A 19852-nucleotide genomic window follows, 5' to 3' on the forward strand; every position below is an offset into this window, starting at 1 on the left:
AGGAGGTCCTCCTGTTGAGTCACAAGGCTCAGAACGGACCCTCCAAATGCCTCCTTAGAGGAGTAGGGGTGCTGGATCCAGTCCTAGTCTCAGGCTTAGTCAATGGTTTATGTGCACAGTTAATAAAGAGTCACATTGAGTCACGAGGTTCAGAATGGACCCCCTTGCTTTCTAAACTCGTTCTCAGGGGAGCCTAGGTGCAGCTGGATCCAATCGTAGTTCCAGTCTTGGTCAACGGCTTATGTCTAAGAGTTATCAGCACTATCAATCAGAGATGTAACTTGGCAAAGTTTGCAAAGTTTCAGCATGCTATTAGCCATATTATCAAGGATCTGTCATGGGTAAGGAATCTCTCAGCCTTGAGGAGTAACCCTGAGAGGTGTCCCTAGTCAAAAGGGGATTCTGCAGTTCTGCCCACTGCTGTGCAGGAGAACTCAGTGGGCTCTGGGCTGCCCCCTATTTATGGGATAAGATGGTTGACTCTTAGTTATACCATAGAATCACAGAATTGGTAAGGTTGGAAGGGACCTCTGGAGATCATCTAGTCCAACCCTCAAATGAGTAGCCCATATGGGGATCGAACCCACAACCTTAGCATTATTAGCGTGACACTCTAACCAATCAAGCTAAACCTAACCCCATACTAGATGGATTTCAGTTGGTGCATGCTCAACTAGCCCCTGCCTATGTGCTGTTGAAGACCTCTGTGTGTGTGGGTGGGGAGGGGGAATGGGAAAGTAGGGAAGAGAGCACATCAGGTTGGGGAGGAGGGAGGAGGAGCGCACCACCACAGTGTTGTTGAGAATGAAGGGTTCTGAGCACACCCGAAAGCAAAGCTTTAGGTGTGTTAGGACCTAAACTTGGGGCACTTACAAAGTTTGAACATGTCTTTTTTATGCCAAATATGAGCTGGAGACACAGGTTTTGCACTAGGTTTCCCTAGTCCTACCATGGCATGAAGATCCTTTCACTTTTATCTGCCCTTTACCATCTCTCTGCCCCTAATCTCTATCTGTGAAAGAAAGGAGTAGTACTTCCTACGATCAGACGGCTGCTCCGTCAAGACTGATCAGAGATTATCAGCCAGCCACAATGTGGCATTTAGGGTGGCAGGCTGAGTTATCATTACATGGCCTGCAAACCACCCTGTGCCCGGTGACCCCGAAGTCACGCAGCGATCTGCGGCCAGAAGATGCTGCCAGCACGGAGACACGAACAGGTGGGCGCCTGTCAGCCTGCAATGAGTGACTCCTCGCAACACGTCCGTGGGGCAGAGGGAAGGAAACATCCACTTCCCGCTTTACTGAGCAATTTCTTCTTGCTGGGGGTCGCACAGGGCGTCTGCACACAGGAGCCCGCTGTCCAGGCGCCTTCACCGCCGAAGCGCCCTCGCGGGCGGCGCGGAGCCTCGCGCCCCCTCAGCGACCGCCCTCGCGCCGGCCGCCAACGGCCGCCAACGGCCGCCCTCGCAGCCGTTGCTCGCGGCGCGAGGCCCCACACGCCGTGCGGGGGGCCGCTCCCGGCGGCACCGCGGGACGCGACCGAGGGGCCGGCTGCAGGGGCGGGCGGAGGGGGGCAGAGCGAGCCCCCCGAGGGGGGCAGCTCCCCTCAGGGCGGGCTGGGGCGCCGGCGAGAGGGGCTGCGCCCTTCTGACGAGCCCGGGCGATGGGAGGCAGCGCGGCGGGGCGGGGTGACCGCCGCGGCTCGCTCTAATAAGGCCGCGGCCAGCGCTGGCCGAGGGCTGTTCGCCTGGGTGCCCCGCGCTGCCCGCCGCCCCCGAGTATGCAGTGCTTCCCGAGCCTGGTGCTGGCCCTGAGCTCGCTGCTGGGCGCCCTGGCGCTGCTGCAGCTCTCGCTGTACCTGCGGGTGCCGTCCCGCTATGGGAAGCACGAGGAACGGCTGTGCCGGGCGCGGGGCCGGCTGCCGGCGCGCTGCGCCTGGTTCCTGCAGGAGCTGCCCTCCTTCCTGGTGCCCGCGCTGCTGCTGGCGCTGCGCAGCCCGCCCCGCCTCGAGCCGCTGGGCTGCCGCCTCCTCTGCTGCCTCTTCTGCTGGCACTACTTCTACAGGTACCGCCGCCGCGCCGGGCGGCCCCCTCCCGCGGGGCGGGCGGGCAGCGCTCGGGGGCCGGCGGCGGGCAGGGGCCGGGCGCCGCCGCGGAGAGCTGCAGCCCCCCGTCCGCCCCGTCCTGAAAAAGCGAGGAGAAATAGGGGCATCAAGCGAGGCTCTGGGAGCGCGAGCAGCCCGCGCGGGACGGGCGGCGGGGCCGGGGCAGCATCGCGCCCTTCCCTGCGAGATCCGGCTCTTTTAACGCTGGAAAACAGTGTGTGTGCGTGTGTGTTTGTGTGTGTGTGTGCGCAAAACGGTGTGTGTGTGTGTGTGTTGTGGGACGGAGGTCGCTTTGCTCCCCACGCAGATGGGTCGGCTTCTCTCCCCCATCCCAACAGCCGCAGGAAGGAGCAGGTGGCACTAGGATACTTTAAGCTGGGAGAGATGATGTATGCTTTAGATGTTTGGTTAAAAAACTCAAAAACAAGAAGCTGGAGAAAGGGGATGAAATTAATCCAACTGTTATGTCAAGACACGTGCAAAGTACAGGAAGGAGAACGCAATGCACACGCAGTGCAGGGAGCAGCACCCACTGCCAGTCCAAGATGTGGGAATGCGAGTGAGCACAGCCCGAACGCAAAAGCAGTACAGCACGGCTGCAGTAAGAGAGCAAGTACTGAATGAGACATACTAGTGTGAAGTCAGCATATGAAAAAATTGAGTAACTGCAGGCTTTCTATATCACAACAAAAAAGTTGGTTCCTTATACTCAATTTGTTATTACCACTCTACTACCTATGTAGCGGTTTCTCTGGGTCCATAAGATCTTTATATTCAGAAATTCTACTGTATCAGATGTCAGTGAACGCTACAGTGTTTTGTCTCTGCAATTAATTCTATATTTACTCATCAGGAGCTCCAAGAAAGAGTAAGGTCTGCAGTCAATGCGACTTGGTTCTGAAGTGCCTGGAGTATATCACAGGAATTTAGCTGTGTGTGTTTTATCTTCTATGTCACTTCCATTTTCCATGGAGTACTCTCATAAGGAGTTTGATTTTTTTTTGATTATGTTTTAATGAAAAAAACTGATTTTTCACAAATGGTATATGCACATGGCTGTGTTACATCATAATGTAGTAAAGAGCTAACTTCTGAAGCAAAACTTTATTTCTGAGCTGGTTTGCCGCTTTCACCACAATTCGTATTTCTATGTTTATTTGCTTTGCCAGAAATATAAAACGTGGATATAAGAATTCATCAATAATGATTACCTGTAAATCAGCCAAAATCAATATATTGGAAATCCAGCTATAGTGTCTCTGGAGTTAGGGAGACAGTTTAGGGGTAGAAACTCTGGGTTGTTGTAGGTACATTCAAAACAGGAGAATAGCTTCAAGTGCTAAAACATAATCATGTTACGAATATGTTAATTTAGCCCCCACTTAGCCAGGTATGTTAATTATATGCAGTCATACTAAATTTAGTTTAATTCATTTTCTTATTCTCAAAGATTCCTGATAGTTTCAGAAACACAGAAATTGATGGCCACAATTAGATAACTGAAAGAAATGTTACTCTACTCTGTATACTTACATCTGTTGACGCAGTGGTTCTTTTCCAATGTTACTGCTAGACTTACACAGAAGCACTGTGTTTTCAAACATTTTCTTAAATAGTGGAGGATTCTTCATGTCTGACTGAAATATTCTGTCTCCCTTCTGAAAAGTCCTCATTTTAACCAAGTCTAGGTAACAGACTTTTTTTTTTCCTAATACAGTCTGTTACTCCAGGATTATTTTTGTAGTGTGTAGCCTTTTCTCATACAAGCCATTTTAAATCATATTTGAAATATTACATTAAAATAGTGCTATACAATTAGGTAAAAGAGAAACAAAAAGAACAAATGAGGAGGTTTTCCTCATTTCATTCGCTAGCCAGTTGACATATGGTATTTGAAAGGATGTTCAGCATTTTGAAATAACAACTAAAGTGTATCTTGATATTTTCTAATTTCTTATCAGACACAAAGACCTTTAATAGAAATAACCGAACAACAGTTTTTAAATACTTTCATGATTATACTTGACTGCAAGTATAATGAGTAAAATGTACAATTCATTGATAATAAAACTACATTTACTTAATGAGTGTAGCCTACTGCACTTTTTCTCTTTGAATTTGAAGTTTGAAGTGAATAAAGCTGTACCTCTTCTGCATATGTTTTTATTAATCTGCTCCTACTTCTACTGCTGATCATCTCTGACATCTGTATTTAAGCATTCCTTTATGTTTCTATGAAAATATCCTGTTTGGTACAGAGAAAAGTTACTTCATGCAATCTTGAAAAATTTAGTGCTGTCTTTCCGCAGGGAAGCTTTTGTCATTCCTAATTGTGTCACACCTCTTACACCAAACATGCAAATAGAAGAGAAGTTTTGATTAGATGTAGGCATGGAAGGAGTACTGCCTGTGTATTATGAACAGCTATGCTGCCCCGTAAGTTTATGTTTGGATAAAGTATGTATTTCAGAATTTATATTAAAGTTTTGACCTGAGGACTCCAGAAGATGGAGAATACACCATTTTCTATGGAGAATCCACTGTTTTCTTTGGTAATTTACTCTTGTAGTAATTTACTTCACTGTTACTTAAATAACATGTTTAAAATTTCTTGCTTGAATTTGACTAGTCTCAATTTCCTCCCAAAGGTGCTTGCTATTTCTCTGTGCTAATTTAAAGCACCCCATAGTATCCTTCAGTATTTTTTTACCATGATGTCACTTACACAGTAATCAGATCATCTTTCAATCTGCTTGTTACAGAGCTGTCAGGACCTCCATCTGCACCAGTGTGATCCAGATAATACAGGAGCACATGATCATATTTCTGATTAATTAGCTACTGCATACGATATGGTGTTTATGCTGGATTTATGTTTTTCTGGCAGCTTTATGCTAGCTACATGGGAACAGACATGAGCTGATCTGACATAGAATTATAGTGGTGCAGACATCTGATACTTCATCCAGCATGAAGTCTGTCAGGATAAAATTACCTTTTCATAAATTTAGGAACAGGTTTAAACCTGCAAAATGACTTTGTCCTGCTTTTGCACGTGGTGTCATGTAGCTTCAACATTTTTTATTTGATCTGAGGCATCCTTAAACAGACTTATGTCACTGAACTGCAGCTGAAGCCTCACTGAAAAATATTTTTTCTGTCAACCCTCAAATAATTTCTGTAGCTTTTTTCCTCCCCTCTTTTCCTACATCCTTTTAGCAAATAAACACATCAGTATTGGATGTAGATTACTGTATCAGAGTTGTAGTAGAATATCTAGAGACAACATCAGTTTCCCATTCCCATGTGCTGTTCCCATGCTTGCAGATCAAAATGGTGCTTTTTGCCTTGGAGACACACCAACAACCCCTGTGAGTTTCCAGGTTGCTCTGAGTCCCACCCTGGCATCACTGCTTTCCAAGGTTACAACCTATCACTCTTTGGGCATGGCTTGTAGTTATATGGGCTGCATTTGTTTGATTTGAAAGTAATTTTTCCAAAAGGGCCTAGCACTCAGTAAGGCTGTCCTACCCACATGAATGTCTCTGCCCTCATCTAGAACGTGTGCCATCTGCTGATTTATCAGTGGTGATTTTACGTTTATTGTCAGATCATTGAGGAATACGCTGAGGAGAGTTGTAAGGACCACTGCAATCCTCTGCTGGAAACTCTGTGGGCTAATGCTGATGAGTCCTCTTTGACAAGGACTCTGTAGGATCTCTCTGTTTGCCAAGAGCCCAGCAAGCCAGGTCTGGCATGCCGAGTACTCCTGTCCAGCCCACTGCAGAAGGAAGCAGGAGATCTCCACCTGAGCAGGGATTGCTGGCCGAAGAGCTAATCCCTCTGCTTGCACTATCTAATCTTCTGGGACTTTCTCTCCCAGAGGATGCAAGAGGGACTTGCATCCTTGGGCAAGATCCAAGTCTTGCCTGCTTCACCCCTTGACCCAGGAGCAGCAGCCTAGCTGCCTGTGGTGAACCGTAACAGCAGCGCATGCTTCGTCCTGCTCTGCTACCACTAGGCAGCAGTCTCTCTCCATGTGGCAAGCACAAGATGGTGCGCTCCCTGTGGCTTTGAGGAAGGGTTAAAGGCAGACTGTTTTTGCTGCTGCTTTTGCTAAGGAGGGAGTAGAAGGGAGGAATTCCAAATCCCATGCCCTGACTCTTTGTCTGTCATCCTTACATTAGCCAGCTCTTCGTCTTTCAAATGTGTTCTTTATTACTGCAGCATGGTGCGTATTTAATAAAATCCAAATGCCCTGTGGTGCTAAGACAAATATCCCATAAAAATCTGAGCTTCTTACATCTGTTTTAGGTAAGCCATAGCTTCTTCACTTTCATGAAGGTCAGGACAAGTGCAATGGTAAGGCATCCAAAACCAATGAGATGGAGAGGCAGAGGGAAGGGGGAAGAAACTGAGAGAAGCACTTAATGCCAAGTCTACCATCTGTATATACAATCTCTATGAAAAGCTGGCCATGAGCTGAAAATGATGAGTGGCATAAGATGTGTGTAAAGGAATTCTTCTTGTGAGAAATAGTTTATAAATTATTTTGGTTCAAAATGTGGCTTGTAATACAATCCTTCCTGCTAGAAGAGCTATACTGGTAAAGGAGTACAGTGAGAATGCCAACTGAAGCCCTCAAGTAGCAGGGGGGAGATAGTTTGCTGCATTCCCATTTTGAAGTTCAACTTTAAGAAACAAAGGAGAAGAACAAAATATTGGATGAGAGAAAGACATCACAGCTGAATTTCATATAAACCCTAATGCTACATTCCTGTTAGAACCAGAACCAGGCAAGAATTGAGAAAGACAGATGGATGAGGGAGCAGAAGAGATGCCACCTTGAACAGTGGTGAGAATAAAGTCTTGTCTGAGTGAGCTACAATGGAAAAACTAATCCTGGAGATACTGAAGTAAAAGAAAGTGCTGCATTTGGTCCCCCTGTCTTTCCCACAATAGCGGAGGCACCAGCAATCTACAGAGGCATTTCAGTTTCAAATACCATCTAGAATTATATTTTATTCTCTTGCAACTTTATTTCTAATTTTGTAGTCAAGAGTGTAACCTTTTACTCTGTTAGCATAAAAATAATCTTTAAACTTACTGTTTTCATTTTGAGGAACATTTAAGTAAATCAGACAGACATTAAGCAGCTGGATTCCCCTAAAACCCCTTCAGTTGCAGGTGACCCATCTGGCATGCCTGTACTTAATTTTCTACAAATTGAGATATTCCTAAAAAAATCAGGAAAAACAAATTTTTATGGCAAAAGAATGGGAAACCAGGAACATTTGAAAACAATATCCCATGTGCAGTTTTCATTTTATACACCTCTCTGTCTAGTTTCCTTCCCTCCAAAACTGAGTTGAGGAGGAGAAAAAAAATGATGCTCCTTATTGCCAACTCTGCCTAGTGTGGCTTCTGTCCTCCCTTTCAAAGCCTATCTGTACTCCATGGTTGGTCTAGCAGGTGCAGCATTTACCTAAACACTGGTTATTTTCTTATAAAGGTGCACCTATTTGTGATCAGGACGAAGAGCAACTGAGGCCTCCAGAGAAATGCAGATGGATGTAAGCCTTGAATGAATAAATCATTTATAAGTTAATTTTGCTCATAATTTTTAAAGGTATTTTATATTTGCTCCTGTGGGTTTTAACTATGTTTTTTGAAACACCAAATAGATAAATAGAGATTAGATTAAATTTGAATTATGGATTGCTAAGTGTGACTCTCCTTGCTAATCCAGAATATAATCAGACTATATAATAAACATCAGCTTCCAAACCAGAAATTAATTTTCTCCATCAGAATAGTTATTTCATCCTTTGGTCTTAGAAAGTCATTATCATTGAGTGTCAAGAACTAAAGAAATATTCAGTAGTGGTCTTATGAAACCTCTGTCTCCTATCATCATTCATCTCCCAACATACAAAACACAGGTATCTGACAAGTAACTAATCTTATTTTCTGATTTGTTTCACTTCAGTGTTTTGCAATAGACCCTAGCCAAACTCCTCTTTGGGCTTCACTGGCTTTAGAGGAATACATTTACATAGTGTCTTGTGATATTTAGACCTATCAGTAACTCTAAATTTGGTAGTGACATCCATAATATTGGCTAGCCATTTACCTTACCTCTTTTATGTGTTATTCCAAGCTCCTCAATAAATCAGTTTAACTTTTTGCAACTCCTCCCCATGAGTTTTAGTAATGCCGACCATTTCTCATTTCTTTTTATCAATTCTTATCAACAATATTGCTGTTTTTACCCAGGCTCTTCAAATGAATGTATGAATAGTCAACAAAAACATCTTCTCTTTGCATTCTTTGTCACAGAAGTTTAATATGTTCACCTATCTAGTGCTAGTAATGAGTTTGCTTCCTTGCAGTCTCTTCTAGCATTATTAAATATACTTCTAATTGTGCCTTCATAATAGAAGACTCGATGATTGTCTTCCCAGCTAGGAGCACAAATAGTCCTGTCTATACATTCTGTTTCTACTGGAATATGGCCTAATGTTTTAGAAACCTGTAGTTGTTGCCCAGCCCAAAGTGTACCCACATAGTTTTTCTTTTCTCCTTTGTACAGGAAGAATTTCCACAGAGGTAACTTAGACTTCTGTTTTCTTTCACCTTTCAAAAAAAAAAAAAAAAAAAAAGTGTCTATTAAAATTATATTTCTATATGATGCCCATTTATTCGTGCTGATGTATCATTAACAGTGAAGATTTGTCAGGCAACTTCACAATCCTTTATAGTTTTATAGTTATCCCAGAGGTTTTCTCTCCAGATAGACTTCAGTGCGTGCCATTCTTTTGCTGTCCATTCCCTGTCAGACCATTCCACTCCTATTGTGTCGCATAAGGCAATAATTCCCAAATCTGGTTACGTAGGGAGTTCTCAAGTGCTATACAGTATTACAGTTTATGATTCCAGTATCATAGCTGATGGTTATTTGTTGCCTTGCAGTCCATTGGCCTAGGCTTCATATACCAGAAGTCTCTTCTGTCCTCCAGAAGAAGGGAAAGCACAGTACATGCAGAGCAGGTCACAGAAGGGTTTTTGTTTGTTTGTTTGTTTGTTTGTTTGTTTTTTGGGTTTCATCTAGCTAAAGCAGTATTCATGCTCTTTCTGAAACACCTCTGTTTATCACTCCTATTTACCTATCATTGATAACTACACTAAGGTTTCATCAGCACTCAGTTCCAGCCCGCTCTGGAGAGCTGTTCAAATCACAGCCCCTACTTCTGGTCAGAGACCTGACATCCTGGCTGCAAGGTTGCCACCAAGTTGCAGGCAGGTCCGTCTGACCTTGTCTATGTGGGGTCTGGGCCAGGCATGAAAATTGTAACTTTTTATGTCCTGAGAGATTAAAGTCTTAATGAAAGATGTATTCTGTGCACTGTATTCATATGCACTGAACTGCATATGCCACAGAGCTTTGGCAAGACTGATGAGAGTATAAAGATCTGGATTCGTGTTACTGGATTCCTGCTGTCCATATTAGAAAAGCAGCAGTTATAAAGCACTAAAAGATTAAATAATATGCAGGAGTCTTAGTAAGTGTTTTTTCTTTAAAATAATACTGCTTCTGCCAGACAAATAAATTAGTTGTTTTGTAACCATGTGCCTTTAATATTCCTTTCCTAATGGCTAAACACTGCTCTCTTAAGTAGGAAATAAAAAGCAAGAAAGAGATGTTAAGGTTCATTTCATACATTCAACAAGAAATTTTGTTGTAGACTTTCCAAGGTCCACAAATCTGAGGTTTTTTTGCATTTCTTACCTAAGACTGCAAGAGAGACAACCTCTGTGGGGAGAGCTAGTATTTATTTTTAATAAGCCACCAAATATAGTTGAACAAAAGTTATAGTTGAACTTCTTTAACAAGGCCCTTTGTGTACTCAAAAGCTTATAGTATGCCAGTTCCCAGTTTTGGGGAGATCAGATAAGAATAAAAGTCTATAAAATAACCTTCTGATATTACAACCATAAATATATGCCCATCCCAGGTGCTCCATCTATTGAATCTATATGCTTGATATCGCCTTCAAAATTAAAGTCATTTTTGCTTAAGAGTAATTATGATGAAAAAATACTTTCAGACTATAAATAAGTTGATCGCTTAAGTCACGTACCTTTAAGTGGCCTTCTCTTCCTCTAGATGTTGATCTAAACATGGCAGACAAAGTAGTCAGTAAGGTCATCCTTACTGATTTTGGTCAAATAATTGAAATTCCTGGAACTCGTGTATATCCACATTCGTTTGAAGAAAGGAGCAATGTTAGTCTTTGCTGAACACTCAGGTGACATTGTAATTATTTTGGAACATCTCATAGATACAACAATAGCCGTGAAACTGAACTGATCTCTTAAAAAAAAATCTAATACTAAAACGGGGTTAAAATATTCTGTATGGAAAGGTGGGAAAAGTCAACTGATAGGAAGAAAAATGTGTGCATTTTTCTACAGATCCGAATTCAGTTACCAGTCTAAGAACAGCAAAATTTTCTCTAGCACTGCAGTTTCAAAATCACATTCCCTACAGTTTTGATACCTAAGGACCAGCAGAAAGCTTTACCAGTCCTATAAATGTATACTGAAATGTGACCAGCAAGAGCAATCATAAAAAGATCATAGTTGAAGGAAGTTACTTTTGACCTCCTCATTCTTAACTTGTCTTTATGAACATGTAATATAGTACCAACAGTTACAATCAACATTTGCCATATATGGCACTGTTTTGCTTACAATTGTGCTAGTTTTCAACAGCTTAATCCAACACTTCCCATGCTAGGATACTACCTCACAGAAATGTTGTTAGAAAATGTCACTGTATCAAGGTGTCTGCCAAGAGTTGTGTTGTCTGCTGGAGAAAATTTGTTTGCGTGTCTGAGATGTTAGAGAGCAGATCACTTCCTATGCAGGACTATGCAGGAGCAGCAGGTCCTGGGACACAGTGAGAATCTGTGGTGCTTTCTCATACTGGTAGAGATGGATTGGGTTGCTTTGCTAGCAAGCCAAATCCCCTTAAGCTAGGCCTTCATGCCACTGTTTAGAACGGGGCAGAACAACTAAAGAGAGCTCTGACCAGGCTAGCTAGACTACTGAAAGCTGTCTAGCCACATTAATGTGGCTCCTGGTAGAGCTACACATGCAAATACCTTTGGAAAGTTGTTGTAAGTAGACCTTGCAGTGACTGCCTGTCACACATCTGGGGCAGGACAATACATATGCATCTGTAAAACTTTCGCCACTCCTGAAAACAACTAATGAGAGGAAAAAAAAAGTTGGATTTGCATTATGCTATTGGGTTCTTGGTGTTTGTTTGCTTCTCTTTATAACATTTTTAGACAAAGAAACATTAAAGCATTCATGTTTTGAAACTTGGCTTGGGTTAAGGTTACTAAAGGGGAGGGATGTGTCTCTGGCTGTTCCTAGGAAAAGCAATCTAAATTTGGCAGAGCTGTTTCTGAAAAACACATTTGTATTTGTTCAGGGACATAAAGTTTGCCAGCTAACATCTTTAAAGAGTCCACCCGCGCTGAGCAGGTGCTGGTTCCTCTGAGGCTATAAGCAGAACCAACATGTGTGAGCCAAGCATTCTCCAGGCCAGGACTGGAGGGGCAGAGCTGAACTTTTTAGTCTAGTTATACTTCTGGCTAGTGGGTACTCAACAGAGAAGAAATGGTCTCCCAGAGGGAGTCCTGGCAGCACAGGCTAGGAGAATACAATCTGTCTTGAATGCAGAGAAATGAAAAATAGTGAGGCTTACAGTCAGGGATAGAAGATGGGAAGAGCGAAAAAGAAGGTTGAGTAAGGGCAGTATCAGGGTAAATCGAGAGAAGGAACACTTTAATACTGACACTTTCTATGCTTTGAGTGTTTGACTTAGTAACTTTCAATGTTACGGAATTTTTAATGTAATATATGCATAGGGAGGGAGCAAAGATGACTGTGACTCAGAATCAGCCCAGAGTAGCTCTTTTCTTTAGGAAAAAAGGTAGGATATTAAGTCGTCTCATCATTTTTAGTGTAACTGGTTGCCTAGAGAGGTTGCGGAGTCCCCTTCTCTGGAGATATTCAAAACCCGCCTGGATGCAACCCTGTCTAACACGCTCTAGGTGACCCTGCTTGAGCAAGGAGGTTGGACTAGATGATCTCCAGAGGTTCCTTCTAAAGAGGTCCCTTACCCCTTCTGTGATTCTATAACCACAAACTCAGGATGTGAACTGGCTATTTCAAATTTACTTCCTCTTTATATGTATGTACTGCCTCAGATTCCATGAGGTCATACCATTTCAGAAGGAATTTGGATTATTACCTTTCCAAATGTAAGACATTTCAACTAGTGTTCTTCACAATGTGCACCTAAAGGTTTAGAAATGATATTTTTTAATATTAACATTATTTACCCTTCTAAAAGATAAAACAACTTTTTGAGTACCAGCTATAGAATTTAATGGGATTAAACTACTGGTAGAAGGACGTGTCTGAGATTCTGAACTATAGTGTCAAGATACTGCAAATTACTGGGGAGTGAATGGGGGTATGGCAAATCAACCAAGTTGAACATACTCAGTAAACCTCGAGACCCGAAACACATGCCTGTACAAACATAAGTTTAAGATATTTCAGCATGGAGCTGAAATTCTGTAATTTTTAGATGTGCAGGTTGGAGTTTCATGTTTTTGTTAGTGATTTCCATTTCAAATTTACATAGACTACTAGTAAAAATGATTACACTCATCCACATGCCTTCAAATACAGTGTGGGCCCCAAGAATCTAAGTTCCTTACTGGCTTACTTTCCTTACCGGTATATCAATAGTGATATATTTTGGCCTTCAAATTTGTCTTCCTTTGAAAATCTTGTTCATCCTTACTACTTTTGAACTAGTTTGAAACATAGACTTAACTGAGGACAGAGCTTGGTCTGAGAAGTGGAATTTACTGAGACATCATGTTTTTAATAAGACTAATCCAAGGCATTTGTTTTAATTATGCTGAGTGTACAAAACTGTCAGAGATGAAAAATAATTTTAAATGTTGCAATTGTTTAGTTAGATATGTTGTTTGATATGCATAAGGAGCAAGTCTATTAATAAGGTTTGAAAATTTCCTTTGCAAGAATTAGGCTCAAACTGTATGTAGTGTTTCTAGCCATTATGGTTATGAAGAGGACTTTCCCAACGTGCAGTGGGCCTAAACTGCTGACTTGCTGAATCTTTCAGCTTCTTAGGGCATTTCACAGCATAGTAACAAATAAGCAAGAAGATGACTCAGTGCAGCATTTCTGAACTCAAAAATCCTTCTACTGTGATCCTAGTGCATGGTAAAAGATATAAGCAGTATCAGCAGAGGTAAGGCTTTGAACTGTTGTTGATGGGGCAGCTCTAGAACAAGGCTAGCAAGAAACCACATGAGGACATCAGTTTTCTCACAAATCGATTTTTTTTTTGCAGCAGCAGCACATAGCTTACAATTTCAAACTGCTTCATGTAGCAGAATAAACAACCCAAATGTGTCAAGTCACTTGTGCTGGGGGTGAGACTCTCACAGCTGGCTCTCGCCTCATGTGCTTGTGTCCTTGGGTCTGAATCTGAGTTTCTGTAGTCCTGAAGCATTGCTCTTTCTCTGTGACACTCATGCCAGAGGCAGTTGTTTGGCCTGACCAAAAGGCAGTGGCGAGCTTGTTGGCTGTAAGTGGGAGCAGGAAGCAGGCTGGCTAACGTGTGCCCAGGAGTCGACACACTCCCCAGCTGGAGCCTGGCACTGGGAACTCACCACTGCCAAGTGCTTAGCCCCTTTCTCCCTCACACAAACTAATTGCATGGGGATGTAAGGGCAAGGAGAGAGGAGACCTGGGAGGTCTGCATCTCCCCTAAGGCCCGGAGGTGCACAACCTTGCTGCTGGGATGAAAGGCCAGGCTCTCCCTTGTCACCTGTACAGGTCAATGCTGCTATATTTTCCAACTATGTAAACAATTTATAGTTTATCAAAAACTGCAACTATGGAGACTGCAAAGAAAATGGAATTCAGGGTTAAATAATAGAGGAAGCACGATGCAGTTCCATGTATAGGTGAATATAAACCATACTAATCCTGTGTAATTGATGAGTCATTTTCAGCTACAGGATTCAGAAACGTTGCTGCAGAGGGGACAATGACCTACTTGGAAATCTGAAGGGTGCAGTCCTGTTGCTGAAAATTAAACAGCCATAATTGCAAAGAGAGAAGGACAAAGGTGAAAGCACTCCAATGAAGGAGAGAAAGACAAAGTGCAGTGGTAGTGCTGCAAGAGGTACAAGTCTGAAATGGAATAAAAAGTATATAAAGAGCTATAAAAGAGATGAGAGTCTTTCCTGAAGAAGGAAAGACAAAAAAAAAGGACAAAGTGGTGAAGGTAGGAGAATTGAAATGGAGAAAGAGTGTGAGTTTAGACATGAAAGAGGACAAAGGGAATTACTAGAGTGAAAAAAGCCAGTTGTAAGGACTATTAGCAATCTCACAACTCTCCAAGAACTTTCTCAAGAGATATAAAGTCTAGTGTATGTCAGCATGATACATTTTGATGAAGATTTAGCTTTGGAGAGGGATAGCTTATGAAACATCTGGCTTTCTTTGGTCACTGCTCAACCACATGTGGACCACTCACACAAAATAATTACACTCTCTCTGATAAGTGCATTGTAAGAGCAAAAATTTATACATGCTTGGAATTTGTACTATTTTTCAAGTAGATATGTCGTTTTGTTCTGCTCATGCTCTGAGCCCCTGTGAACTCTTTGAACTCTCTGTTCCAGTGGAGCAGTGAGCTTTTCAAAGTGCTAGGATAGTGTCTAGTTAAGTTACTCTGGCATGTTTTATGCTTTTGGCAGACACCCATAGTTTAGTATTAGGAACAAAGTTATCTGTCTTCATAAATATCAAGTGGTTATTTCTGGAGAAGAAAAGAGTGAGATACCTTGCTGAAATGTACACTTTGGCTGGCTAAGCCTTTGACACACCATTGCTTAGATAAAACAACAAATATTCTCACGATCTTTAAGAACTGCTGCCCTTTAGATACTACCACATAGCAGAGGCAAGCATGAGGCACTGTGGAATCCATACATTTGTCTGAACCACAGTCCAACTAGTCAAGCTGACCCTACTCCTATCTTGTACCTTGCATCTAAGCCTAAAACTGGACCAAATTTAGTCAGGGTTTCAATGTAGATAGCTGGCCTGGCATTGAGCTCAGTTTGCAGACTAAGAGAATTTCCCTATGCTAGTTTCTTTCCTCCCAGGTAAAGTTCCAGATCTCTTTCCTGCACCCTGGTTTGTTGTTGAAGCCTTTCTCTCACCAAGACAGCTCCAAGTTCCTCTTCCAGATAGTTCTTGGCCACATACAGTTCTTGAATTTTCTTCTCAGTGCTTTGGCCTATAAGAATGAAATCAATGAGAGCAGAGAAGAGACCTCTGTGAGTTCCTGTACGCTGTAATGACCTGGTCTGCAACTGCCCAGGATTGCAACTGCAGGATAGACTACATAGACGTAGAAAGACTATGTAGAAAGACTAGTCTAAGAATCAAGTACATGTACGCATTTCCTGACAGATGCTTGTCAGCCTTAAGCATTGCCAGTGACAAAGATTCCCCCAGCCCTTCAGCCAATCTGTGCCAGTGCATCACTGCCCTTTCCTTCTGTTTAAGATAAATTTTCCATATAGCAGCCCATAATGTCTTATTGTGTTCTCAGCAGACAGGGAGAATGTTTTATTCCTTTCTTCTTTGCAGCAACTTTTTATATAGTTGTAAGTTGTTATAATGTCATCCATTGTTTTTCTCTTAGGTTAAACAATCCCAAGTTTTTCAGTCTTTTTTCATAGGTCCCATTTCCTACACTGCTGTTAATTTCCTCAGGAATGCTTTCACTTCGTCCATATTTTTGAGGTGCAGAGTTCAGCTAGACACAGTGTAATTTAAGTGCTTACTACTACTATGCAGAGTGGAAAGATTACTTTAGGTTGGTCTCCAGCTTGTCCTTTACATCTGTAAAATGTGCCATATCCATACCCATATCCATCCATACTATACCCATGTATAGTACTTTGCCATTGTATTTATTGGATCAAATCTACTGTTTTAAACTATGAAACGAAGATTTCAAGATTAATGTGAATTCTAGCTCCCACTCATGATCTGCTCAACATCTCCCAGAGCTATGCCATTCACAAACATATTAAGAATACTCATTTTTTCCAAGATGTAAGCCATTTATGGAAAAAATGAATAGTACCAGAGAGAGAAGTCTTTTGCAGAATCTTACTCACAATATCCTTCTGGTGTGTTAGTGAACTATTGTTAACTATCTCTTGAAACAATTTTTCAACCAATTTTGCAACCAGTTAAAATAGCATCCTCTAAATCAGGAATACCTATGTTACTTATGAGATAGACGTGTGAGACAGTGTAAAAAGTTTGACTAAGGTCTTACTAAGGTCAAGACACGGAACGTCTTCTGCTGCTGCCCTCTTTTCCCCAGAATATATCCAATTTGTGTCAATACCTTCAGTCAACAAGCCTATTTTAGGAAAATAAGATTACCTAAATTAAATATAAAATGAGTCCTGCCTTCTGCTGCTGTAGACATATAGCTCTCACAGATTAGGATGCTGTTGCAGATATGAGTCTGGCTTCTTAGACAAAAGAAGACTGTCAGGTTATACATCCTGGGCTCCAAGCCTTCTATATGCAGTGCCTGTGGGCAAACTGTAATCTGGACAAGACGATACTGATTCCAGCAGGAATCTGTACACAGGCAATAATTACTTTACTTTATTAGCTTCACTTTTCCATCTTTAGTTATTAAAGAGCAAAATATTTGAAAAACAGATCACAGTTCTTCCAATTAATTTATCCAGTTTGACAGGCAATGGTGAGAAAGATTTTAAACAGCTGCTAAGCTCTTTATTCTCTTTTAGTTATAGGCACTCAGTCCATTTTTCCCAATTTTTAGTTCAGCTTTCATCCAAATCTACTTTCCGTGTTGCAAATGAAATAAAAGACATCAGTTGTTAGCCAATAGCAAGCATAAATAAAATCATATTTCATAATTAAGGGGATTTAAAACCTATTTGGTGTTTGTACTCAAAAAATAAAATATTTGAGGAACAAATATGCAAACATAAATGTGTACTGATTGTAACTTGCTGATATGGGTTGTTAATGCACCAAACCCAAGAATTCTGTTCTTGGTTTCCGTTTAGAAAATGCATAATAATTGAAGTATAAGGCCTGTTTCTATACCTGTTAAGGTAAGTAGAAAAGATTCCAGTGCTTATAACAGTAAAAGGAAGAATTCTTCTTTGCTGGTTCTGACTAGATGCTGGTAATCACTGGGAGATAATAGATTTTTTTCAGTGATAGTTTCAGAAATAATGGAAGAAGAACAAGGGGAGCAAGGGATTAATTTATACATAGACTTAGAAAACCTTTTTGAAACCTCTCTGCTATTGTAATGAATTTAAAAGATCAAAAATAATTCTCTTGGAGTCGAAGCCCACATAGTTATTTACTGATTAAAAATAAATACTCATTATTAGGTCCCAACCTTTTTCTTTCATTTCTTGTTTTCAGTTTCTCTATTAATCTACTAACACTTATATGCAGTGTGAAAAGGACTTCTTCCTTTGCTAATTCTATCACATACATAAAATTTGTAACAATCAATGAGGCAGTATTGACTAGTACTAGATTGTCTGAAAGACTATTTGCAGTGTTAGAATTCAGCATTATGTTACTCAGTTTCCTTAAATTTATCTGAGGTTAACTGCATCCTTATTTTTTTCAGCAGTGATCGACAGCAATGTAAAAGCAGTGTTTTATTTTTAGTCATTCACATCAGATGTACATGTTTTTGCAAATATTTATAGATTTTTCCTATCACCCCACTTTATTCAAATGTTGTTGTAAGCAACTGATGTTTTCTAACCCAGCAGCAAAGATTCAATGGGCAAAAGTCAAACACAATTGCAGATTCCCTTTGACTGTCAGTGTTAGATGCAGTTGGCTTCTGCAAGCACTACCACCTTTCAGATGTCAGCCTTTCTGGAATAGCGAGTATCATTCTGAAGGTCTGCTCCCAAACACCAATGTTAAGCAACTGCTTATTTCTTCCAGGGAGTTTAATCAGCCATTTTTAACTTGCTCAGTTTGTGTGCAGTGTTGTTAGATGAGATGTTCGGCATTATGAAATTCTAAAGTTATCATACAGGGTTAGAGCAGAAGTCCATCGTAGTATCCAGTCTCTGGCAGAAACCAATAATGGATCGTTCAAAGGAAAGCACAGTAAATGGTGGGCAGTCACCCAGAGGAGAGGCTGCCTTCTGCATCTCTTGACTGGAACTTGATTTATCCCCTGAAATATATGAATGAATGCGCATTCCAAATGCTTAGACTTTTTCTCCTCTTTATTAAAGGACTTGCCTGTATCTGTAACCAGTGGTAATCCCTCTTCTTCTTCTTCTAATCCTGCTGAGCTCTTTACTTCAGTGTTGTGTATTGCATAAAAAAATAATTTTTTTCATTGCATTTGAGCTTACTTCCTTTCGGTTTCATGAAAACTCTTGGGCACTGCTATTCAGCTTCCCCAAATAGATTGTTTTTAATATTGCCTGTTTTTTTTAATCTGTATTATGTCTCTTCTTATAATCTCCGAAGTCCAAATTCCGCAGCCCTAGTGGTGTAGTACAGAAGACCCTTCCAGGCCTCTTCTCATTTTGCCTCTAATCTCTGAACCCTCCTACATTTCTGCCAGCTTTGTTTTAAACTAGTGCTGCCCGGCCTTTCTGCTGTCCTTTGCCCTTTTTCTCAAAAACTTATTAAATCCGAGCATAGTGCCATCTGTCTCAGGATTTCCTCAGTCTTCCCATCCCTTCATCAGATGCATGCTTGTGTCCTTTCCCAGAAAAGATGAGTCTGCTCCTGCCAGAAGTCTTTATGCAGCACAGAACCTGAGCTACTAGGGGACCCTCAGAAAGGAGTGACCTTAGAAACAGGTGCCATGTTGGATGAATCATGTAACAGCCCAAGGATAGACTGAGTCTATCCTAACAGGGATAGATTGAGCAAATCTTTTTTTTAGACAGAATAATCAGTAATGAACCTGACATTACAGGTTCACCATTGTTTTATACAATTGTATTGTAAGCATTTCAGCAATACATACATCTTTCTTGTTCCTTAAAATATAATGACCGAAAGTTTATCCAAAGCTCATTGGAGGAACATGAAAGCAGGATGTCTTGGATGTGGTTCTGAAGGGAGAGCTGATTCTAACCTTGCTAGATCTGTTAATCTCTCCGATCAAAATATAAAGAAAATCCTTTGGTACTCACTACAGTCACTGGATTACGATTTAAGAGGAGTTTAGAGAACTGAGCCTTAGACCAGCAAGTGATTGTATTTATCTGATGGTTTTGCACAGTTCCAGTGATGCAGGAACTAGAAGGGTCATAACTCAGCCAACTGGGTGAATTCTGCCATCATTACGCGCGTACTCACTACTCTGAAGGATTTTCCAATGTGTGTCCCCAGCGGGCCATGGAGTCAGCTCAATACATAAGTGGGCTGCAAGGGCTTTGGAAGCATCCCCCTCCTGGAGGTCTGGCTGCCTGGGCTCAGAGCCCTCCTGTGGGTTGCCAGGGCTCCTCATCTTTTTTTGATGTCCTATCTTTACATGCTGGTGGGACGGGCA

The 19852-nt window shown here is 41.5% G+C and overlaps 1 protein-coding gene across 1 annotated transcript in view; it reads left to right on the forward strand.

The window, feature by feature from the left end:
• Nucleotides 1-1767: 1767 nt before the first annotated feature.
• SRD5A2 (steroid 5 alpha-reductase 2) overlaps nt 1768-19852 on the forward strand; it is a 31036-nt gene continuing 12951 nt past the window's right edge. The window contains exon 1 of the mRNA XM_085300576.1: nt 1768-2066. Coding sequence (XP_085156702.1) covers nt 1783-2066 — 284 coding nt within the window. The 5' untranslated portion in view covers nt 1768-1782. The remainder of the gene's footprint in view (nt 2067-19852) is intronic.

The sequence above is a fragment of the Rhea americana genome, unplaced genomic scaffold (genome assembly GCF_003343005.1).
Source record: "Rhea americana isolate MKP2758 unplaced genomic scaffold, rheAme1 scaffold_166, whole genome shotgun sequence".
NCBI lineage: Eukaryota > Metazoa > Chordata > Aves > Rheiformes > Rheidae > Rhea > Rhea americana.